This window comes from Buteo buteo, chromosome 23 (assembly GCF_964188355.1).
Source record: "Buteo buteo chromosome 23, bButBut1.hap1.1, whole genome shotgun sequence".
NCBI lineage: Eukaryota > Metazoa > Chordata > Aves > Accipitriformes > Accipitridae > Buteo > Buteo buteo.
Window position 1 is genome coordinate 18,047,223 of NC_134193.1, and position 24,786 is coordinate 18,072,008.

At 41.2% G+C, this 24,786-nt stretch overlaps 1 protein-coding gene across 4 annotated transcripts in view; it reads left to right on the top strand.

Moving 5' to 3' along the window:
• NUP214 (nucleoporin 214) overlaps positions 1 to 24,786 on the top strand; it is a 45,395-nt gene that overhangs the window by 2,314 nt on the left and 18,295 nt on the right. For all 4 annotated transcript variants that reach the window (XM_075056116.1, XM_075056118.1, XM_075056117.1 and 1 more), the window contains exons 3-27: positions 412 to 563; positions 817 to 1,021; positions 1,508 to 1,578; positions 1,921 to 1,984; positions 2,711 to 2,814; positions 3,401 to 3,507; positions 4,176 to 4,242; positions 4,651 to 4,774; positions 6,675 to 6,836; positions 7,899 to 8,355; positions 9,755 to 9,930; positions 10,618 to 10,709; positions 11,323 to 11,412; positions 11,786 to 11,935; positions 12,179 to 12,337; positions 14,540 to 14,643; positions 15,182 to 15,364; positions 15,845 to 15,930; positions 16,021 to 16,104; positions 16,442 to 16,687; positions 17,430 to 17,591; positions 18,562 to 18,670; positions 22,003 to 22,078; positions 22,766 to 22,874; positions 24,074 to 24,179. In XM_075056116.1, the coding sequence (XP_074912217.1) occupies positions 412 to 563; positions 817 to 1,021; positions 1,508 to 1,578; positions 1,921 to 1,984; positions 2,711 to 2,814; positions 3,401 to 3,507; positions 4,176 to 4,242; positions 4,651 to 4,774; positions 6,675 to 6,836; positions 7,899 to 8,355; positions 9,755 to 9,930; positions 10,618 to 10,709; positions 11,323 to 11,412; positions 11,786 to 11,935; positions 12,179 to 12,337; positions 14,540 to 14,643; positions 15,182 to 15,364; positions 15,845 to 15,930; positions 16,021 to 16,104; positions 16,442 to 16,687; positions 17,430 to 17,591; positions 18,562 to 18,670; positions 22,003 to 22,078; positions 22,766 to 22,874; positions 24,074 to 24,179 (3,445 nt within the window). The remainder of the gene's footprint in view (positions 1 to 411; positions 564 to 816; positions 1,022 to 1,507; positions 1,579 to 1,920; positions 1,985 to 2,710; positions 2,815 to 3,400; positions 3,508 to 4,175; positions 4,243 to 4,650; positions 4,775 to 6,674; positions 6,837 to 7,898; positions 8,356 to 9,754; positions 9,931 to 10,617; positions 10,710 to 11,322; positions 11,413 to 11,785; positions 11,936 to 12,178; positions 12,338 to 14,539; positions 14,644 to 15,181; positions 15,365 to 15,844; positions 15,931 to 16,020; positions 16,105 to 16,441; positions 16,688 to 17,429; positions 17,592 to 18,561; positions 18,671 to 22,002; positions 22,079 to 22,765; positions 22,875 to 24,073; positions 24,180 to 24,786) is intronic.

Consider the following 24,786-nt stretch of genomic DNA (forward strand, 5'->3'; position numbering starts at 1 on the left):
TGTCCTGCAAGAGAGGAAGCAATCACTGTTCTACCACTTAAGTGCAAAATACACCAAAGTGCAAAATGGTTTTCATTCTCCCCTTGTCCTTAGTAACTGTACCGCCTGGGGTATTCATTTGCATACGTAGGTAAAACCAAAACTCTGTCCACCTATTTTTCCTCCAGGTTACTGAGAAAGGAAAGTGGAATCTTCTCTTCTTAGGCATTTGGCAACTCTTGAGCCTGTATTGGTAGAGATGAAGGGGTTTGCTTTCACTCAGTTTTTCTACATGTTAGCTTTGACAGCTGCTGTTAATAGGACTGGTGATTTTTGCATGAAATTTTTCTAACAGTATTGCTTTACAAGAACAGTTCTTGGTATTTAAATTTGTCCCCCTCGTTTTATCTTCCTTTCCTTTTGTGTTTTAAGTGGAGAATGTTCAGAGTACCTTAGTTCCCATGAAGTTTCCTGTACAGCACCTGGCTCTAAGCTGTGATAATCTCACGCTGTCCGTCTGTATGATATCCAGTGAGATCGGTTCCTTCATTGGCTTTTTTGATGTCCGCACGTTCTTAAACCAGGTAAAGCACATGGAAAGTGTTTTGTTTTGTTTTTCAAGTTACAGCAGGAGGAGAGACATACCTTGGGTGGGATTTTGTGTTTCTCTGTGGGAGGTGTCTTGTAAAGGATTTGTTCAGTAAACTCAAAATCTGCTGCTTATTTTCATCAGCCATTAATTTATAGGAAGGTCAAAAATGCTTGGGGTTATGACTTTGGGAGAGCTTGGTTTTGTAATCAGCTTCGACTGTCTCATGTATTTGTCTTTCCCAAAAGGCAAAACAGCAGAAACGTGCATTTGCTTATCACAAACTGGCCAAGGACTCAGGAAGTGCAGCAATGGTCAATGACCTGAAGTGGAACCCTGCTAGTCCCACCATGGTGGCCATCTGCCTGTCCGATGGCAGCATCTCTGTCCTGCAGGTCACAGACTCTGTGAAAGTGTATGCCACGCTGCCTTCCTCCGTAGCTGTTACGTCTGGTGAGTGGCAGCCTTGGATGGCATACAGAATGTCAGACGTTGAAGAATAGAAGTGGATTGATAGGTGTAAAAAGACAGGCTATTTGTCTGGGGAGGACGTTTCTTAAAAAAAAAATCTTTACAAAAAGGGAGGATTTAAACTCCCTAAGACTTGGAAAATGTGTTGCAATGTAACTGCTCTTTCCCAGTTGATTGGAGGAGCTGCATCTTGTGAATTAGAGTCAGATGTGCCCACCTGTGGTTTGTACTGTCTGAGGCTTGACTGTCATCTTCAAGGCAGCACGCAAATAAGAGTCATCATCTGCTGGTTTTTGATCTTGCAGTCTTGCTTTCTCTGTGACTGGATGACTCCCTGTTTGTTTAATTTGGATTCATAGTTTTTTGCAGGGGAGAAAAAATTGCAGTTTTAATGTATTGGTCCTGCTTTTGTGGGGCCTTGTAACTCTCCAGTTCCTTAGTGCTAATGAAATTCTCTTTTTTGCTTAGTGTGTTGGAGCCCAAAGGGAAAGCAACTGGCTGTAGGGAAGCAAAATGGCACCGTGGTGCAATATCTGCCTGTAAGTATTGTTGCTAGTAAGGCCTTATGTCTGTTCACTAGTTTGCAATGTGCTTTATTTTCTTTGCATTGCAAGCTACAGAATTTGATCAGTTGGCACATGGTGTGAGCCATGTGAAGCTGCCCAAGCACTTCAGTAATATTAAGAGTGTCTTAGACCAATGTTGGGTATAGTTTAAGGTTTGTACCTGCCCCTGAAAAGTCATGATTTCAGAGTGGCACATGGTGAATATTAAAGAGTGGGTGAGTTGCTCTAATCCGGTTCTCTGGGCTTTCTGCAAAACTTGCAATTGGCTTTGTTTGTTGGCCTTTTCTTTGTGCTTAAGAGTAGTTTTATTTGCAGAATCTGCAGGAGAAGAAAGTAATCCCTTGTCCTCCCTTCTATGACTCGGACAATCCTGTTAAAGGTACATCTTTTAATTTCTTTTTTTTCTTTCTTTCCTTTAAAATATTTTTCCTTGTTCCTCCTCATGTTGTTTTTAGTTCCAGAAGCTGTGTACTGCACTGGTTATGTAATTACACTGCGATTTTTTTAAATATTTGGAAAAAAATAATTATATGCTTTATCTCTGGGTTGTGTAGAAAAATTACCAGTCGGCCAGAGTCCTTGTCTATTTCTAGAATGTTTTAAATATGCATTTTAAAAGCTATTTTTTGCTCGCCGATGTGATAGACAGTACTGTCACAAGTAATCTCCCTTTAGTATGAAGATTTCTGGATATAAATCCTATTCTCATATTTCATGTAAATTTCATCTCATCATTTTGACTCTTCAATAAAATGTCAAAGCAGTAAGTTTAGAAAAGCAGAAACACTTCATTTGGATATGCCAAAACATCATCCATGTTTAGAAATGCTGGCGTTGTCTCGCCTCTGATATCGTCAAGCAAATCAAATACATTCGTTTGGTTTGTTTTGGAAATTTCTGGGATCAAACAGTTTTTCCCCCTAATAAGATTGATGTTCTGCAGCCAAATCATTGAAGTTCTTTATCTTGGTAGTTTAGAAGTTAGTGATTCCTTATTTGTTTTTGTCTTTTACTTTTGTGTGCTGTGCACAGTTAAAATCGATATACAAGAAAGTATCATTCTGAAGTATTTCTGCCTGAGGTAACTTGTTTCCTTCTCTTTCAGTTTTGGATGTACTGTGGATTGGCACATATGTCTTTACTATTGTATATGCAGCAGCTGATGGGACACTGGAAACACCTCCAGAAGTGGTCATAGCCATATTGCCTGTAAGTGCCAGCAAGTCACAATGACAGAAGTGTTTGTTGCTTGTGTTTGACTTGTTTATTGCAATGGCAAGTTGCTTTTAATACTGACATTGGCATCATGTAGAATTCGAGTTTGGTACTACTGTCAGTCATGGTTTTGGGGTTGGGGGATTGAGTGGACGAAGTAGTATCCAATTGAAAACCAGTCAGTAACCTGTTCTCTGCTGAGATCAAATCGTGACATGAAGACTTCTGGCCTCTGAAGTAAACACTTGGGAAGAAAACCTTACCTGATGTAGAGTCCTGATACTTTTTGTGTGTGTGTATGTGTGTTTCTTTGTTTAGGTTAAGGAGATTTTTGGGCCTGATGATATGCTCTTATTTAGTATCAGGTTATTCATTGCTGGGGGGGGGAGTGTGAGATCTAAATGCCCTGGTAACTACTTTATTGTTCCTTTATCTTTTGGAGGAGGGTTTTGGTTTGTTTGCTTTTTTCTTTGTTTTTCAAGTGGTCTCACGATGCCTGTTCTCTCTTGAAGTATGTGGCAATTATTGGTGTACCCTGATGCAGTCATTGGAAGGTAGATTAATAATGTTGGTCTTACAGAAAAAGGAAGAGAAGCGACCAGAGAAGTTTGTGAATTTCATGGAGCCTTGTTATGGGAGCTGCACGGAGAGACAGCATCATTACTTCCTCAACTATGTTGAGGAATGGTGAGTGGCAGGAATCGTGGCAAGGTCTTTCCCTTGTTATGCATGTCTGAGTGGTCAGTGTTTCTCCACATATATTGTGTTACTCCTCTTTGTAAACTATATAATACCTGAATATAAGAGAAATGAAATGGAATTGGTATTTTGAAAATGCTTTGTGAAAGCACAGCTCATTTCTCTTGCGCGCTTTATCTCCATGCCAACACACTCATTTGTCTGGTGAGAATTCACATGATTTCATGCAGGTACATAAGTTTGTTTAAAATCTGTCATAACCATTTCCCTTGAGATTGTAAGTCATAGGTTGGGTAAAGGATGACCTTTTTTCTTGCTTAATGGTGTATCTATGTGAAGAAGCTGTTCCTAACTTTTCAACTACCTGACTTGGACCATCATTATTTATGATGCTACAGTGTCTGTCAGATCATTGGTTGGCAAGGGGATTCAGCCCCTGGTGACTAGTTTTAAAGGAAAAAAAAAAAAAGTTCTAAAAAGTTCTGTAGTGATGTAGCCAGTCATATTTCCCTCATCTTGGGAGGAAAGGTCAGTTTTATATTGTTACAATTGTATTCCTAGTTATGAATTTGTATAGATGATAATGAATTGTGGAGCTGGGGACCTTGCTGTGGATTGTCATGTTGGTTTTAAACTATTTGTGTCCATGCTTACAGGGATCTGGTTCTGGCAGCTTCAGCAGCTTCCACAGAAGTCAGCATTCTTGCCAGGCAAGGGGATCAGGTAATATTTTTGTTCCTGTTGCATTTGTGCATAGTGACACAAAAGAGAAAGGGTAAACAGAAACACAGTATGTTGTGAACCAAGTACTAGAGGTCTACTTTTCATGATTCACTTGGCAGTCTCAAAATTTGGTCAAGCTCACTGTAATAAAGTGATTCGTGTGAGCTCATCAATTGAAGTTAAACATTAAAACTGTCTGACCTTAACTCTGACATGCAATGATGTGTGAGAAATCACACACAAATCTGTAATGGCCCCTGATACTTCTGGCATTGTTAATTTGACAAATTCAAGTAGATGCTGTCTAGCTTTTTTGCAGTCTTATCTTTCAACTGTAGTAGGCTAGAGTTCTGAAGAAGGCTGATCACAGGAAAGCAGTACTCAAAATAATAATCTAACTTTTTGCAGAACTGGGAATCATGGGTTTTGGAGGACTCCAGCAGAGCAGAACTTCCTGTGACAGATAAGAGTGATGACACTCTGCCTGTTGGTGTTGCTGTAGACTACACCAGTAACATGCCTATCCCAATCAGTAAGTCTTGTTAGTCTTTTTTTGTGGAATAGTCCAATAATAGCAATATATGAGATATTTTTGAGGGGCAGCCTGGTGCACAGGATTCTGGGAGATCGTTCTGAAAGGGAGACCAACACACATCCTGCCTCTTTATACTAAGCCCACAGCACATGTGGGCTTGCTTCTGTGTAAGGATTCAAATGGCAAAGTTTTAAATACGATTCTTCGTCAAAACTTTCAGCAGCCTGGGATACTACACTAACAGCACCTGAGTTATGTCTATGTTTCTCAGAGCCAGGATAATAGTGAGTTTAAAGGAGTCATATTCTAACACCGGGGATTTCAGACTGCCTGGGAGGTTTTCTTTATTCTTGTAGCTTACGTCGTTTGGCAGAACTGTTTTGTATGAAGTACATTTGCACTGATCTAAAGAAAAAGGGTGTTAGTTTCAAAGCCAGAAAAAGCAAAGATTATTGAGGTGAACGCGTAGATTTTAATTCTGCATTAAAGCACAGGGCCTGTACTGACTGAACCCTGCTGTGCTCTACATCTAGCCAGTTGCATTATTGCTGTACCTTCTGTGCTGCCTGAAGGCTCTTCAAAGCACCTTGTCAGAGGCTGAAGCTGAAGATACATCTGAGCTATTGTGTTGTACCTTAGTGAATTCTGAAAACTCTCTCTCAAAACCCAGAGACAGATTGAAATAGAGATGCCTTCAGGCAGAGTGGAAGGTACTGCAGTCAAGAGTTCCTGAAGAGCACAGGAGGGTGCCGATTAACTGAGAACTTTACCTGAATGAAAACCTACAGTAGGGAATTGAGGTCAAACTTTGTACTTGAATGCCAAATTGAATCTAAAGCCTTTTCTCTGTTAATCTATACAGTTATTGGATTAAGGAATCTGTTGGGACAGATTTTTTTAAAGCCCAGGTTGTGCTGCCTTAGACATTTTAGAAAGGTTTTTGGAGAAGCTTTTTGCTAGCACATTGTCTGTGTTCTCACAGAGTGCAATCAGCTCAGTTTTGGCTGCACATTAATTGGCTTTACAGTTCACAGCAAGTTTGGATTGTAAAGAAACCTCATTTGTCCTGGAGCTTGTTCTGATGTGGAAACTGCCCTTCACTAGCATGCTTTTCCTGAAGAACCAATAGGTAGAGAAACATAGCCATCCACTGCACTGCCTGACAAACAAAGTACTGTGATTATAGCACATTTTTCCTGCATCCTAGATTTGTTGCTTTTGTTTGTTTGTTTGTTTAATGAAGCACAGTTAAACCATTATAGAAATCTTTTTAGAAATACAGGGAGTGGTTTGGGGCCTTTAACTGTGCTGAGAGTATTTGAACTGAAGCAGACTCTAGGCTCAAAGCTGCAGCTGCACAAAACGCAAGTATTTTATATCAGAGGTTCAGATCATCAGGATGTTTGTTTGATGTTGGCTTTCTTTAAAGTTAAAAAGCTTCCTGTCTAGCAATTCTCTTTTCTACTTTATATAAATGAATGTTAATGATGTGACAGGACCCAATGGAATGTGGGGATTGCTCAAAGGCATAGAGGTTTGAAGGAAGGAGCAGCGTATAGGTGAAGAAAAAGGACTGCTTCAAAATATGAAAGGGCTTGGCACAGGAACTCACGGGTGAAAGTTGGGCTTTGTGATTTGGGACATGACATGTGATTGTCAAAATAACCCTTCATCTGTGAATTTATGAAACGTGAAGTCAGGAATAGGAAGGAATAAAGAAGGAAAAAAGGAGAATTGGGCATTCACGGAGAAGCAAGGGAGCAAAGATGCAAGTGAAAGGAAGAAGGGAGAAATGTAAGAAATAATTGTGCTAAGCAAGTCACATGAAGGTGCCAATGCCAGTAGGAACAGAACAGGAAACTTTTGCTGCAAGACTTACATATGTGGTCTCTGGCAGGTGATGAGAAGACCCTTGCTCCAGCTCCAGTTCTGATCTTGCTCTCTACGGATGGTGTGCTCTGTCCATTTTACATGATCAATCAAAACCCAGGGGTCAGATCGCTTATTGTGACCCCAGAGCCATTGCTGTTAGTAGGGGAGAGAGTTCCGAAGTCAGCAGGTAAGTGCTCTGGTGTGTTAGGGAAACACTTGCATTTGTGGATCTTTGTCATTTTCGTCTGTAAGTTTGGTAGTTAGTTTTTCTTTATGATGATAATGGGGAGCAGTTCTTGGGTGTTTTGTGCTCCCAAGACTGTTCTTTGTCTTTTGCTCATTAGTATGAAATTATCTAGTCCTATTCATCTCAAGCACTTTGCAGACTGTGCACTTAGACTCTACTGTGCAATCAACCTTTGGATAACAGTGCCAAAGCAATTCTAGGAGGCCCTTTGCCCAAGTTTGGGGTGTATGACTGCAACTGCAGCAGTAACTGCAGGCTCTGCTTGGCGACAATAATCGAGCACTGTGCAGACCCAGAGCATGGTCTGCATGCTGCAGAGGTGATGGTTTTCCTCCATATGTTTTGCCACAGAAGGCCGTGATAGGAACTAAGGTGTTTGTCTGCAGCAAAAGCTTATTTAAACAATAGCTTTCTGCAGCACTGTGAAAATTGTGTTAGCAGGTGAAGAGTAGTAGTTTTATCTGAGTTATGTATGTGTCGCCATATGCAGTGTGAAGTAGGCAGTTTCCTGTACTGGGGTAGACGGGTAAGTTGATTCTTTTGCCTGCATGCATGCAATAATAATTGGAAACCCACCATTTTCTTCCCTAACCCCAAATTTGCTTCTCCTTCCCCAAACAGAATGCTTTTGTTTGGCAGCCTGCCTCTCTGCAGCACTGGCTGACTTGTGTGCTGACAGCCTGTTTTATTTGAGATGGCAGGAACCTCATCAAAATCAATGGAGAAAGGTGAAGCCTTTTCACAGGAAATTCCAGACAACATTAATCTAGACAGACTGTAGTATTGATCGTGGCTTGGACTTTGTACAGTTTCTGTATCACTTACTAGGTTTGGGGACTGGAAGCCCAGCTCTGCCATCTCTCTTCCTCACTGTACTGTCTGTCCAGTGAGCAAGATAGTGCTGAACTGTCCCCATCAAATAGCATCTGGCCTTGCAATATCTTCTGCCATTATTCAGTGCAGCCAAATGAGTCTCTCTCTTCCCCATTTGTCTTTCCGCAGGAAGTACTGCCACAACGCCAACCACTCCCCCAACTTCTTTAAAGCCTGACACAGTACCAGGTGTTGCTCCTAGTGCGCCTGCCTCAAGTCAGTCTCCTGCAGTGGGTGGAGCTGCTGCTTTTTCCTTTATGCCTTCAACTGTGAAGATGCCTGGTTCTACAGGCAGTGATCCTCCATCTTACCCCTTTGCCACTGAAGCCTCCACGCAAGCCCTCGCTCCCAGTCTTACTGGAGCAGCAACGTTCTCTTTCTCCGCTGCTTCTCCCAAGGCATCTGTGACTCCTGCACCTTCTGCAGGCACCGCTACAGCTACTGCCACCTCCTTTTCGTTTGGATCCATGAACTTTAAACCAGCTGCAGACAGCTCACCTGGGCCACCACTCTCCACAACACCTGTTGCACAGAAGTCATCTTTTGTCCCTTCAGCTTCTTCAGTCAAAGTGAACCTCAATGAGAAGTAAATAGATACAGTAGTTAATGCGGTGGCTGGGTACTTGTAAAATTGCTCCAGGCATGGACAATGTATGGTAGTTCTGAAGATGGTTTCTAGCTTTTTGCCCTGACAGCTGTTCCCCATGCTCCCAAGAAAGCACTGAGGAAGCCTCTCTTTATCTCAGACATAGCTGTCTTGGCTGTGAAAACCCTCAGTGCTTCCCATGCTAGAGGTTATGTTCATGGGCAAAGTATTAGTCAAGCGATGATGTCAAAAATTAGACTGATAATTTGCCAAATTGCCAGAGACCTAGTTTTTTTCATATCTTCACTTTGTAGGCTTCAAACAGTAATTCCATGCCTTAGTTTGATGCAAATCATGGTTAAAGACTCTTGGGGAGCACTGGGATTTGAAATCCTTTGTCTGGGACTGGTTTAGTGTGGTGGTGATAGTACAAGTTTCTTTGACTGTTTGTTGAACGTTCTTTACCCCCAACCTAAAGAGTAAGTCACAGAGCTGAGAGGAAGCTGTATCCGTAGCTGATGGATTTCTTTTCCACTCCCGTGTTCAGTGGAAAAGGTGCCAGACCTTTTGGTTATCTTCTTAAACGGGTGCTTGGTCACTGAACACAGGATCTGAAATCTTCAAAGCTTGTTCATGCCAACTTAAGGAGGACTAATATTGATTAGAAACTATGCAAAATGGATTTGAGTGATGAGTGTTCTCAGACTTCATATACCTACTTTTCCCTCCAACTTCTGAGACTTGCTCTCTGTTTTTAGAAAGAAGCGTTTAAAAGACAGAGCTGTGTTAATTGGAGCTGCTTTCTGTGGAGAGCAATTTTCATGTAAATGCATCATAAAAAATTTCTGATGGTTCAAATGATTATTTTTTAATTAGAAAAATCTTTACTACACCAGGATCTGATGGTAGTTCTTATGGCTCTTTAAATTTTATATTTTGTGTATAAAGCAAATGATACGCTTGTGAATTGCCTGAATATTTAAATTGGCTGCCTTGAGGAGCTGAGTTTGCAGATGAATAGAAATTCATATTTTCTTGCAGAATTTCTGTTTGAGCCTTGCTGCAAGGATGACGCTGAAAGGCAGCTCAGATTTGCTATAGTTGGTGCAAAATGATGAGGTGCATTTTGAAGCAGAGTAGTACTTTCTGCTGGCATTTGGCTTTTGCTTACTGGGTGGGTCTATGGTAGCAGTCTTTGTGGTTCCACATATTCAGAAATGATCCGGAATGGCTCCTTCCCACTATCTCCAGAAGCTACACTTGTAATTTTGTATCGGGAGCTTGAGTTGTTGCTGATCCCAGAGGATGCTAATTCATTGGAACTTAGTGCTTCATTTTGGATGGAGGGAAACAGCCAGGACCAGTTCAGAGCTGAAAGATGTTCTGCTTTCTGTTGCAGGTTCACTGCTGTAGATACTTCTTCTCCCACTAGCAGCAGTGGTCAATGCACTTCCACAATGTTTTCATTCTCAACCGCTTCAAAAACTGCTTCTGGAGGTCCTCTGAGCCAGTCCACGCCCCTCGCAGCCTCTCTTACCACACCACTGAAGGCTTCGACACCTGTGCCTGCCGCAGGTAGGAGTCTGATGCATATTGTTGGGAATAATGCATTATAAACAATGTTCTAAAAGTTTTAGGACATAATGAGCTTCGTTTGGCTTCTTTCTTGTTTTTCCTGCTGCTTTTACTGATGCAGCAGGCCTCCTGGTTTGCACACCATCATGATGTGATGGACTTTAGTGCTGAAACTGAGAAGTTTTTCCATTTGTGCGTTTTGTTCCGCAGAGAGCCATATGTGAAATGAATATATTTAGCTTCTTAAGTTCATCCAGAAGTTCTGGCATTTTCAGTGCTCTGTAATACAGCTCTGATTATGAAAGTTTCTGGGCAGTCACACAAATCAGTGCCTTATCTTGCATCTGGAGTGACTAGAGTTCAAAGTGGTCGCAAATGAGTTTGAATTAGATAGCACGTATTTGTTAGCAGAATAATATTCCATCTCTCAAATGATCTTGTGACTGCGGGTCCTGAGGTCCTTCAGGAGTGGTGCAGCCAGATATTGGAAAGTGACAGTTGTTACCATTAGCAGAGAAGTTGGATGGGAGTAAAACAGCACTTAGGGAATGTGTGTTCTTCCACTGGGGCCCATACCACTATTGCTTTTGGATTTGACAGCGGTGATTACGGTTGTATCTAATCACAACCTGTTTTCTCAAGCTTTGTATAAGTTCATAAATTACCGTTCCTCTTTTTAAATTCCAGTGGCACGTCCTGCTCAAAATATACCTTCAGCTTCTTTACTACAGAAGACAGCCAAAATCACCCCGTCTGCAGCAAAGCCAAGCTCTGCTCAGGTAATGGGAACTTGAGTGGATTCTTTAGAGGGTGAATGTTTTACATGGCCCATGAGTTGCTTAGAACTCATTGGACTGAATGACTGTTCTTAGGTCAAAGAATTAGCTAGCTTCTGATATTAAAATAGTAGCAAATCTGTGAGACTAAAACTGTTCTGTGCATGTCTCTATAGAGACCTGTGTTTTGATGTATATTGTCATAATCAGAGTTGTTCCTGTTTTTCTTGAAATGAGGTTTCACAGCTTTGCTAGCTAATAAGTGGTCAAGAGATACCTTGACCATGTATTAAGAGACACACCAAGTTTGTTGGATATTAAAATCAAAGCAGTAATACAGAGCAGCACACAAAGATTTCCTTTGCCTTCATAAAGCTTTAGCCACGTATCTCCAGGTAGTCCGCTCTCCTACTTCAAACATGCACATACCAGTCTTAATTTACTGTGGAACTAGTATTTATGCTTATGACAATTGTCTCCCTGGTGACTGGTGTCTGGATGGAGTTTCTAACAGCAGGCCTTTTTTGATATTCTAAGCTCCCTGTTGCTAAGGATATATCCCTAATATTGTTGTGTTTGGTTTTTTTTTTTATTATTTTGGGGTTTTTTTTTTCAGGGCAAATCAGCAATCCCCAGCACAGCTTTGGAGAAACAGTCCCACCAGTGGAAGGATTCAGACCCTGTCATAGCAGGAATCAGAGAGGAGGTGAGATTTTCAAGCAGTTTTCTTAATTTTAGAAGCTGTAAGACCATATATAGGTACACAGACACTTATTTTCAGTTCACCTATGTTGTGATGGTGTCTGCCAGTACTTTAGGAATCGGAATGGAAATTTTTCCCAGGATAATCAGCCTAGTTTGTAACTGCCATTTGTGTGTCCTGTTCAGTCATCTTTAATTTCAGTTGCTGTGCTGAAAGAATTGAGTATTCTTTCCTGTTAATGTTCAAGAAGAATTTCCTGCTTTAGTTGCAAAGTGACAGGTGTTTATGGTGTAGTAGAAACATTATCCAAGAGCTGCAACATTTGTTCCAGACTCCACTGTGTTTCACTGGCTGCACTTCCGCTTGACTTTTGTAGATTGCGCATTTTCAAAAGGAGATGGAGGAACTGAAGGCCCGGACTTCCAAAGCCTGTTTCCAAGTTGGTACTCCAGAGGAAATGAAGATGTTGCGAACGGAGTCAGATGATCTTCACACCTTCCTCTTGGAAATTAAAGAGACAACAGAGGTGAACAGAGTATCTTCAAACTGTTTCATTCCTCAGCAATGACTGTTCCTCACCTGATGTTCCTACTTAACCTGCTAAAGCTGAACTGATGTAGATGGAACATCTGACTATGCAGCTTTAATGTAGGGGTGACACTTGCATTTGTGCGTTCAGGCAGACACTTGCAGAAGCCCCTGTGCTAGAGATGGCAATGAAAAAATGTCACTTTGAACCTCATCCCATCTGTTTTGTTTCTATTTGCAGTCACTGCACGGAGATATTAGTATTCTGAAGACAACATTGCTGGAGGGATTTGCAGGGGTAGAAGAGGCTAGAGAACAGAATGAACGGAATCATAGCTCGGGGTATTTACACTTGCTCTATAAGAAACCTTTGGATCCCAAGAGTGAAGCACAGCTTCAGGTATGAAGCATGTCAGCGAATTTCTAATCAAAAGTTTTAAATAAAATAAAACTGAGGCTTGCGTGTGCAAGTGCCCAGCAGTTTTGTTCTGCCCTAGGTATTTGCTGTTTCAACATAGTCTAGTAAAAGTGGGATGAGCTTTGTTTTCTATGAGTTTGCAAGACATGCTGAAAATTCCCTCCTAAAGCTCCTCTGTGTTGTTGCCATTTGCAGTGATGATACAAAACTCCTGCTGAAGGGAAGTAGTTTACCTGAGATCCAAGTATATTCTAAGCTTAGAATGTGACTCTTGACATCCCGTTCCTTCTCAGCCTGTAGTGTTTGCTCGGGGATTTCAGTTAAAAGAACTTTTTTTTTTTTCCCCAACACTTCATAGAAGAGTTCTTGGAATTATTTTTATCTCCAGCAAGTGCCTTATGGAACAGTTTGATGATTTATTATGACTTACAGAATTGTGTGGTTAATTTCGTGGATGGTGGAGCATAAAGCTAAATGATATTCTAAAAGCTGGGGCACAAAGGAAGATAACCATCAGTACATAAAGAGGCTTTCAAAGACATGAAAGCAACTAAGGGTGAACCACTCTTTTTGTTACAGCTCTGGTGATGAGGGCTATTTAACCCTAAGCAAAATAGAGTGAATGTGCCCTACAAATGATACTTGGTCTTTTATAAACCGATAAGTTCCCCTCAAGAAGTTCAACTAGCAGGCTGAAGATGTAATTGAATGTCATCTTTGTTAGAGTAGGTATCAGCAGCATGCACACAGACAGTTACTAGAAATCAGCTGACATGAAGTAATTTCTTTTAGGTCTGATTGCTAATCTTCACCTGGATTCTGTAGATTGATTCACTCTCCTAATTGTATGCCTGCTTTGATGTCCAATACGTCTCTGACATTTCAAGCTTATGCTTGTGGCTTCAGAGAGATGGTAATCTCGAAATGCTTGTTTCACTGATCTAGAGAGAGGATCATGAGGAAAGAATAACAGAGTGGGAGAGAAGTAGAAGTGGCTTGGAATGTGGGGAGAAAGCTTTCAGGTCAACTTTCTGAAAGTTTACAAGAAAGACAGTTCTAGTCTGACTCTTAAATTTTGTTCAGTTTACATCATCCCCGTTCTCCTGGGTGAGAAAAGCTCACTTATTCAACTTTGTGTATTAGTTTTCAATGAAGTTTTAAAGATCCTGAAGCTTTTCTGATGTCCAGCCATATTGATTTGCTGTCCAGAGAGTTGTTGCTATATGATGCTCATAGTTGGTGGAGAGAGGAAACCTGTGCTTGGTAGTGTGTAACACGAAGCCCACAGTAGGACTGGGGTTTGGTTTCTGGTTGAGTGTGTCATGTTGGAATTTCATACTGTATCTTGAAAACAGTTGCAGTGGAATTTTTCCCAAGCTGTGCTACTTGGCTGCTTCATCATTGTATTTAAGTGAGCATTCTGTTGAGATGAACTGAAACCGAGTGCAGTTTCCATTTCCATTTTACGAGATAGGAGTTCAAGACATGTTCATGCCGTGACAGGCTGGAGGGATGACAATAATGAGACTGAAGGCTGGGTTTGTTTAGGGAGCAGGGCTTGTAGCCAGAGGTCTCTGGCTTAGTTGTGCCAGTTGTGCAACTGTGGTCGTGGATAAGTCGCTTTACTCTCTCTGTGCTTTTTTTTTTTTCTTTCCTACCTATAAAAATCAAGTTAATTCCTTGCCTTAATGTGGGAGTTGTGAGCATTTGTGAATGCATTCATGAATCATAGTCTGTGAACGCTGGTATCCTAGAGCCATGTGAATAGCCTGCAAAGCTTTGATCACCTATAATTGTTAGAAGTTTCAACATTGTAAAATGGGAACAAATGACTCATGTTCTGGAAATAAGATTTGAAATAAGGTTTGTTTTGTATATTGCCTGATGTTTGTAAAAACTCTTTCTGTAAAGACCTGGCAATGTTTTGCAAACATTATAGAAAGTATTATTTCTAGTTGAGAGCTGGGATAAAATGTCCAAGCCAAGCCCCGTGGGTACCCTATTGATTGATAAGTAGATTTTCAGTATATTGGGGGTTCTGTTGTGCTGATAAAACTTTCCAGGCAGAAATATGGGGAAGTGCCGCATGGCTTGGACTGAATGAGCCCAAAGGGTCTTCAGCTTCTCCAAATGAAACTGAGATTTCTGAAGTGAATTAAAAGCTGACTTTATTTTGCATGGTAGGAAATTCGACGCTTGCACCAGTATGTGAAGTTTGCTGTTCAGGATGTGAATGATGTTCTGGATTTGGAGTGGGATCGGCACCTGGAACAGAAGAGAAAGCAGAAGTAAGTAACATGTCAGTGAATCAGGCATTAGTCTCTAATCAACAGACAAAAGCCTTTTTCTATTTAACAGTACGATAATTTTCAAGGGGTCTAGGAATAAAGCTTGACTAAGACACCTAATGGGAGCTATAGGCTCAGACTCTTTGGCTTCGTACTTGTTACAGGCTTGCTGCATCTCTGTGTGCAGTGTAAATAGTGCTTATAGGAATAAAAACTATAAAATAAGCTTTGTAGAAACCAAATGCATCTGTTGGTGGTAGCTAATAAACGGAGCATCTATTCTAGTAAATAAAGCATCTTGAATAAATAAATAAAGCATCTTGAAGTAAATGAGCTAAATGAATAAACTTGCAGCATATCCAAAGGAGAAATATGCATTTGAGGTGAACTGAACTGCTTTGGTGTTCAAACCAAACCATGTTTGACCTAATGGTGTTTAAGTAGCTAGAATCACTAAACTACTTTGTGTATGCATGCCTGCTTGTGCCCAGATATGTAGAATGGTCCTTACCCCTGCCTCTTGATCTGATGTCTTAAGGCGTCTGATAGTTCCCGAGCGAGAGACTTTGTTTAACACCCTGGCTAATAACCGGGAAATAATCAATCAGCAGAGGAAGAGACTAAATCAGCTTGTGAACAGCCTGCAGCAGCTCCGACTGTATAATCAGACGTCTCAGTGGAGTGTTCCCAGTGATACATCTTCTCTTAGCAGTGCTCAAAGGTATGTGAAACATGAGTTCCTGAGTGGTGTTGACACTCCTTCTCTCTTGCCCCCAGTAATGTGCATCCTGCAAAGAATGATGTTTTGTGGATGTGGTATGGGAGGACAGGAAGTCCTAAAAAATGATACTAAACTATGCCCAGGTAATACAGAAGCTCATTGGTTACATTCTGTGGCACGCTGTTCAATGCTTCTCAGAAGTTTCCCCTAAAAGCTACATTTTTTATAGTAAACAGGGTAATAGAGCCTCGAGGCTGAGGTACTGCTGGTTGTCTGAATTCAGGGGAAGAAGTGAATGGCTCTTAGAGTTTCCAAAATAATTCAAGTTGCATGTGTTTTAAATAGGACAGTATCTAGAGGAGTCAATTGTTCTTCCAGATGAGCCAATGGTTCTAGTGGTTCCTTTGGTCCCCTTTTGTTCCTGATTTGGTTGGTTTCTTTCTGCTGATCATGGTTTTTCATTGCTCTGCCTTGTCCCAGTTTTGACAGTGACCTTGAAAGCCTGCGCAATGCCTTGATGAAAACTACCTTGGAATCACATGCCAAGCCTCTGCCTAAAGTACCTGGTAATTTATTCTTTCTTCCTGACATTCACACCATAAATGTGAATTACTTTTTTTTTGATTGTAAAGTAATAACTGTCTTCGGTTTTCCAGCTAAATTATCCCCTGTGAAACAGGCACAGTTGAGGAATTTCCTAGCAAAGAGGAAAACTCCACCAGTTCGGTCTACAGCTCCAGGTAAAACTTTAGTTACTGTTGAAGTCTGAAATGCTTTCCAGGAGGATGACTTACCTGCTGTGGGAATCAGTCCTGAAGTTACCTTTTGGCTTCTCACATCTCAACCCCTACTTCTCATTTCCTGTTTCCTCATTGCTCTCAATAAGAATTTTCTTCAGTTACCATCTTGTTGAAGGCTGCCTTTCCTGGCAGTTAAGAAGTCAAATCCTGTCAATGCAGGATTAAAACAAGCTAGTAGAAGAGCATCCTAAAATAGGGTGTTTCTGTCTTGTCTGTTAGGCTGGATGGTTCCCTCAACTTAATACGCACATGTCATTTTTTTTTTCTGATATTGCAGCAAGTTTGTCCCGATCTGCTTTCTTGTCCACAAGATACTATGAAGATTTGGATGAAGTCAGTTCAACATCCTCAGTTTCCCAGTCACTGGAGAATGATGATTCACAGGCAGTGGACCAGGAAGAAGAGGCTGCTCCAGTCCAAGTCCCTCGTCATGCTCCTGTGGTCCGTACTCCCTCTATCCAGCCTGGTTTGATGGCTCAGTCTCCGTCCTTTGGGAAACAGCACCTCTCCCTGGGTGCTTTGCGTGAGTTGTTTTTTGCAATGTCCCTCCTATTCTGCATATGTTCTTGTTGGTATCTTTAACTACTGTATCCATTGCCAGTGCTTCAGGTCTTGGAGAAATGAGATTGCAGCATGGTGATTTACATTGCCTAGTTTCCAGAAGCGGTTAGTGGAGTGGCGTTGTAACCTCATGAACTGGAGCTAAAAGCACTAAAATATCTTGAATCACTGACTGGTTTTTTGATAGCCTGTTTCTTTCAGATGGTATTGTCCATAGGTAGCATTGTCTTCCTTCAGTAATTTGCCTTAAGTATATGCCGTTATTTCTTAAAATAATGCCCAAAGACCAGGAAACTGAAGTACTACTGCATTTGGTTGGTGTGGCCAAGGTTAGGAGTTCTGAGCCCACTGAGTCGCAGTAAGAACTATGTTTGCGTACACTCAGTTTTCCTTGTGTGAGAGAGGTTATTTTATCTCTGTAGCCAGAGAGAAAAATAAGGTGTCAGCAGAAGTGTCTGTAAGAGCAAACTGAAAGTCATCTAATGCATTGAAATGACAGCTATTGGGACTTACTTGCTAAATTCATTGGGATATACAGAAACTGCCAGGGACCGATTGTGTGGATTGTTTAAAAGGCCTGCACATCAGTCTTGTCAAAAGGAAGCTGTGTACTTAGAGGAACTACAGTTCAGCAAAGGCTTTCAAGTCTCCATGATTTGTAGAGATATAGTGAAGTGTAATGTTTTTGTTCATTTGTTTTTCAGTGCCTACGTCTTCAAACAGAATCATACCACAAGGGGCAGACAGTACAATGCTTGCAACAAAGACTGTGAAACATGGGGCCCCTGCTCCCACTGTCACTGTTCCAGCACCACAAGCAGCTGCTGCTGCAGCTCTGCGGAGGCAGATGGCTAACCAGTCCCCAGGTAAAAGGATGGCTAATTGCCCAAGTGACCTCTGAGCAGTTGAATGTGTCTTTCACAGGAATTTAGTGCTCTCAAAGGAGAAGATAATCAAACAAAATGTGACGCAGATCTGCATTTGTTGCATCTCCGAGCTATCCTGTTTTTCTTTGTCTTCCTTCTTCCTGTAAGCTACTAGTACAAAATGCCTGAGAAACTCCCACCTCAGGTTTCTTTGTACCCCTTCTCATCTGTGCAGTGGCAGAAATGTCGATGACTCTTAGGAGATCCTGGCATGGCTATTGATCTCTGTGCAAGAAACTCCTGGAGAGCAGGGGAAGGGTGTCACTGGCCTATGTTAATAACTTCACTATTAGCTATGCAATTAAACATCTGAATTGTAAAACAGTTTTAATATTGAAAAGTTAAAGGTGAACTGTTGAGTTAAGCCTTGGATCTGCTTGTAAGGTGTTGAGTTGACAGGAGAAAGGTTCCCCAATTTAAGCTTTCCTTGTTTGGTTTCAGACATTTCTTGGTGCTTCCCCAGTACTGCAGCGTCAGTGCAGAAAAGAAACAAAATTCCATTACTGGTAGAGGAATTGGATTAGTTTATTTTCTTTGCCCAAAGAGAGCATAAATGCAGAAAGTGGGCTAGTGACATGAGTTCTGGCAGAGGCTGGGGTGTAAATACACAGGTCATTTCTGTCAACCTAAGATGTTACAATGTAGGTTAGGGGAAAGTTTGTAAGAATAATTAGATTTGGTCAGCCAGCAACGAAAAATGTACCAACTATATAGAAAGCTGTCTGTTGCTTTGGTGTCCTTATTGAAGGCTGAGATACGAAATGTTTTGGGCCAGATACACCACATACCTTTTAGGAACTTGGATGGATTTCTTCTGGAGCTACTCATAGGCACCACATTGAATTAAATGCTTAATATGGAGATAATTTTTACTTCTCCCCCCCCCCCCCCCTTTTTTTTTTCCTTAAAGCTGTAAGTACCTCCTTGACTGAATCAACTCTGAAAAACGTTCCTCAGGTGGTAAATGTGCGAGAACTCAAGACTGGTGCATTGACTCCAGCTGTCTCTGCGGTAATAGGGTGAGTGCTCCCGTTCTTCATGGTAGCCTTCGATAGCACTTGCAATAGAGCACATCTGCCGGTGGGGAGCAGTAGTAGTATCTTACATAGTCTTAACTATGTAAGACCTAAAGTGGATGCATTTAGCGAAGAGTATTGGGTTTGTGGAATGAAAGGAAGAAATATTTTCTTTCCAGGTCATTCAAGGATTTGCTAATGGCTTGTCCTGAACAAACAATAAGACCAGTATTAACCTCTTTCTCCATTAGCCTGTGAAATGCATTTTAGTGCATCATCTCCTTTTGGGATCCAGTGGTTTTACTGCTAATATGTACTTTGGATCTGGTATCTCTCCAGTCGCTACCTCTGTTCTGCCTCTTTCTGTGAGGGAACTGTACCCCTCTGTCGCTGAGTGTGGTCTGTGGCCTTAAGCTGTTCCTTCTACTTTGTCATCCATTACAGAGAAAACCTTCTCTGGAGTTATGCCTCTTTTATCTGTACCCAGATTGACCCGCCGAGGGAGGGAGGGAGAACTGTGCTCTGGCTTTTCTGGAAACTTGTCTCAAATTTTTTGATACCAGAATTTTGACTGAAGGGTTGGGTGTCAGCAGGGGCTCTGTATTTGGAAAAATACAGAACTGCAAGGCTGTCTTCCTCATGAGTAAATTATGAATGTTGTCTTCTGGTATTTAATATTGAATTTGGTAAAATTTCTCATGAGTTAGCTGTAAAACTTGGCTTTCCTACTTCTCTGCCTCCTACAGACAACAGCCAGCTCAGCTCATTCCAGAGATTTCTGTCTTATCACCAGGCTCTGTCACCAGCCACAGAACTAGTCCTTTTCCCTGTCGTCATAACGACCTTGAAACTGTCTTTGCTTGAAGTTTCTGCTATTGCTTAAGACCAAGATAATGCGTGGCCATTTCTGGGCTGGGGAGGCAAGGGCACTACTGAAAAGTCTGAGCAAAGTTGGGCTTACTGCATAAAGCAGCATAGATGCACCACGTACATCTGATTATAAGTCCACATGGAGTTGCAAGTGTTTTATCCATATAACTGTGGGCTATACGTGCAGCTCCTGGAACAACTTCTGTTGTTGCGTCGCTTCTGGTTTTCATACATGTGTGTATACTCTTCACTGTCAAAGAAAAAAGGTGAAATTCCTTTGATGCAGCTTTTCAAAAAGGGAACAGAGTCTTAGAGTGGTGGTACTCAACTGCTGACCATGAAATTTACTTCATGATTTCTTCTGCATTTTAATTGGGAAACAGTTTGGGAGCTTTTTACTATTTTTATTTTCTCCTAAAAGTGATAAACTGAAAGGGGGAACCTCTTTCTTTTGAAAGTAAGATTTGCAAACAACTCTGCTTGAGAAATTTTGCTAAAAGCAGTGTTATGACCGGGAAGAGTTCTCCACCCTTTCTTTCATCAAAACTATGATGAGAAACGTAACCAGTACTGGCTGTACATAGACAAGGACATGAGTGAGCGATACATATCTGAGATTTGGTTTTCACTTGAACTGTAGTTAAAGACCTGTCTTTCTTTCAAGTAGTTTTAGACCCGCAGTATTGATTGATCTCTCTAACTTGTAGAGCACCAGCCAGCTTGATATCTTGAAGGCTTTTTACAGTCTTACTTTATAGCTGACCGCATAAAAATGTACTCTCTAAAAATTCTACCCAAATGAACCATGCCTGCCAGTCAGATTCAGCACTAAAATAAAGAGCATTCACCCAGCAAAGTTAATTCATCAGTTTTTGCTACTTCAGATATCCTGGCTCTCTTTTGCCACCACAGCACACTCTTCGGGTTGTTAAGCAGTAATGATTTTTCAGTTGTTATCAGTTGTTCAATGGCCTGTGGCTAGGTGTGTTGGTGGTCCCAGTTCAGTTACTTACTTAAAGTTTTCAGTGCAAAAAAATCCTCTTTCCACAGCTGAAGTCAAACCCAGCATTTTCATAGCCTTGTTGGAGAAGTGGTGGGTGAAGTAATCTTGAGACTTTTCTGGGGAAAAGGTCCCACCCTATCATGAATTTCACAGATCTTCTGTTGTTTTCTTCTTTGTTCAGGCTTCACATGAACTTGAAATTTACAGCTGCACCTTCCCAACGTGGACTCTTTACAGTGCTAATCTGAAGTTCTCCTTATTTGCTTTACTTTTGCTCTGGGCAGAGGGCAAATCCAGGCCATGCAATGTAGAGAGAGAGTGCTCATTGCTGGAAGGAAGGACTTACTAGTAATGCAAAGCTGATTAAGGCACAAAACCCTGTCCAAGACCAAATAGTTATGCAAAATTACTGTTTCATGCATGTGTCCCCTTCCTTTGGAATATAGTAGGAAATTTCTGTGAATTGGCCTGTAGCTGACCAAATAGTAAATGCAGTTTGGGAGTCCTCGTGCTTTAGGAGATATACACGTTTTGATGCCCAGATTCACTTACTGTCTGGGATTTGCAGCCTCAGCCGTTTCTATAGTATAGAGATTGCTTATTGCCTTAGGGAGCACCTGGCCTGAGTCAAGATGGAAAGAGCTTGCTAGGGTAAGGAAAAGCTGGCCTTCGCCACCAAGACAATGCACTCAGTGTTGAATTTAAGCTTCCAAAAGCTTCTGGTATCGGCCGTTTAAGCTGCTGAACTTGGTGAGCCACAGACTTGAGATGCTAAAACTGAAAACTGGACGGCTGTTCCCAAGTTACGGTGATTTGGTGTGTTAATGGCCCACAGCATGTGGGTAGGATGCTTCACCCCAGAAGTAGCTGCCGTTCTGCAGTAATTGTCTGTGGGCTCTGATGTACAATTTATTTCATGGTCAAAATTCCTAAACCTATAGTGTAGAATATAGGTTAATTTTATCACAGTTCTTGCCATAACTTCATTGATGCTTATACTACACTTCAAAGACGTGAAGTGCTTCTCCCCACCACCCCCAGCTTTGTTTCCTTGCTCAGCATTTCTGAGAGTTGCATGTACTCATCTGGGTTCCACACCATAAAGGAGGCTTCTTAAATTTGTTATCCACTAGGCATAAAATTGTAATCCCCTTACCTGCTGATTTTTCATCAGCTCCCTGTAAAATAGAAAGGCCTGACTCTCTTCAGAGACAAGAATGTGTGAAGAAGACTTGATCATTTAAGTCTAGAGCTTTAAACACATTTGCAGACTGCCTTTGTTAAATGCAGCTGATTCATTTAAGAGGTTTATTCCCTAATCAGATTTGTTCATTTGGAGTTGTGTGTGGAATCTTTAACAGCAGCGGTTGTTCAAGACTTTGGGAAGCTGTGCTTTTTTAGAGGCATGGAAGTCCTCTTTTAGACTAGTCATTCACTTAACATATTAATTTTTCTTTTTAAGATCATCTGTACCTCACTCTGCAGCCCAGGCAGTCCACCAAGTTTTGGCAACTGTTGCTACAAATCAAGCTAAACAGGTATCTTGATATAGAACCCTTTCCCTGTGGAATACTGTACCTGGGCATGCTCAGCACACTTTGGGGGTTTAATTGTTGGTCATCTAAAAATCTCTTTTCACAGCTTGCCCTGCATTCTTGGCAAACCATGTATTTATCTGTGACCTCAACAGTGTGATGTGAGGCATATCTTTATTACGTCTCGCCGTTTCTCTCTGTTGAAGACTTGCAGCTTTTTAACGGCCACAGCCTTGCAGCAGTGAGGGTTGCAACTAACAGCAAAGGAAACTGTATTAGGTAGCAATAGCTAAATTTCACCAAAAAAAAAAAAAAAAAAAAAAGTGCTAGGCAATCAAAGGAGAGAGTAGTTTACCTATCCTGTTATTCTACTGAAAACATTTCTTATTGGTTGACAAGCTGCTAGGTTTTATGTCCACACATCAAAAAAACATGCAGCAGTCTTTGTCCCCTGGCATCATTGAGCTGTTGCCCACGGAGGCTTCCTGGTCCCTGCAAGAGACTTCTTGAAAAAGATGAGTATTGACCCTGTATTTAAATGTCAAGACATAATGGGTCCTAAGTGCTTCAACCACCTCCCTCTAGTTTGTTCTTAAGTCATTGCATGACTCTTGTAAGACCAGACCAATGTCAGAAGGACCTTTGTTAATGGACAGACTGCACTGACCTGAAGTGGTATTGTGTTTTTAGACACCTCTAACAAGCTCACTTAAGGGACAGACTCCACCTTCCTCTGTGTGTGCACCCTGTCCTATGGCATCTACAGCTGGTCCAACATCATCTGGCAACAAAATCTCAGGTAAGTTGTCTTTAGTGGATGGAAATAAGGCCTGGATGTCTCTTGCCACCTGTCAGGGTGCGCAATCCAGGCAATGAAGACACTGAGGAAAAAAGATTTGCCTCCACTGAGAGGCTGCCGTGCCAATCTTGAGGGAGATAATTTGAAAAACCAAGGTACAGAGGAGCAGGAGGGTGGTTTGTGTGTGTTTTGTCTCTGTGCCTGCATCTAGAATTCAATGATGCAATTCCTTGTTCAGAGTGGACTCAGAATGCGTGACCCTTATCGAGAAATGTTGAAAGCATATCTACCAAAGGCTACTGTGGTTTGACAGCAAATCAAAAGCAGCCATCTTTGCTGTTTTGTTTTTTAAACATGAAAATCATGCTGTTCTTAAATATTTTAAACATGCTGGTTTGCTCTTTAAACATGCAGCACTATACAAGTACCTGAACTAGCTTGGAATGAACTAATTCAGGTACTGGGTCTGTTGAGCATTGAGCTGTATGACCAACTTCAAAGCCGGTTCAGACATTGTCATCAGTCACACACAGTTTAGAAGCTTCTAAGGAAAGGAATGCTCAGTTTACATCATTCAGTGCAAATGGGGGAAGAGGAAACACTGAGGGAAAGAAGGCATTGATTTTTAATGTATATTAGATAATCATACTTGCATTGGACATGCTTTTATAAGCCTCTTGCATAAATGTCTGAAATCCATCTCTGTTGGTCTTTTGCCTTTAATCCGTGGATGTAGGTTGCCTCTTAGCCAGGGGTAAGAAGCAGTAAAAATAGCTAGGAATTTTATTTGACTTGGCAAACGCTTCTTAAATTTTGATTTATTGAAAATGTTAGCTCCTGAATTTGATAGCACTTTCTTTTTATTTGAAACATATTTTGATATGTTGATGAGAGATTTTACCAAGGATTTCTTGATTTTATTGTTTAACTTTTATTGTCAAGATGATGACACCTGTCTTTGCTCTAATCTGATATATGTTATTGCCTTAAATCTTTGAAATAATTCATGCGTTCTCTGATATTGTAGCGGTAGCAGGAATGTTTCTGTGTACAAATATCAGACCTGGTATAAGTGGCAAAAAAGCTTTGTTTCCAATTGATAAAATTACAGACTGCATCTGCAAACTACTTCCTTTTCTCATAGTTGGATGACAAGGTGCTTTTTTTTTTTTTGTAATGCTTGTTCTTGTAACTTACAGGACAAGGGACGGTAAAAACAGTTACAGCTGTGACTTCTTCTACAGTGACATCAGTACAAGCAACAACTGCACAGCTTAACAAAGCATTCTCGTTTTCTTCTGTGGGGTCTGTATGAATGTTAAGATTTCTTTGTATTTGATGTTAAATAGGAATATTGGCTGTTACAGCAAGTGTTACCTACAAGCTGCGTAATACTGTAAAATGGCACCTGCAGATGTTATATTGGGAGGGCAGGGACTACACCAGAGTTCTCTGGAAGACCTTCTTGTTTGTGGAAGCCTACCTGAGTGAGGTCTGAAGGTCTGTGAGAATTTGACACAATATCGTGTCGCTTTGAGTTTTTTCAGTCTGTAACTAATCAAGAGTAAATAATGACTGGGTTTCTTGTCAGGCTTATCTATAATGGACTAGTGAACAAATCATACACTGTGTGTACTGGTATTTCTCATCATCAGGTGATGATTTGAGATTAGAGCAATACGACTGTGGTTAAAGCACCCACTCATGGTCTGATGCACTGGGTTCAGTGACTGTCTTTGAGTGCACGTCTCCACTTCTCATGGAGTCGGAGAACAACATTTATGCTGTATCTTGTATGTTGGGGTTAAGGAAGAGGAAGATGAGGCAGTCCATAGCTAGTTTTAAACCTTGTTCTTTATTTAGTGAAAAAAGAGCAGTAGCAGGAAAATCATCCCTAGCAAGTTGTGCGGAG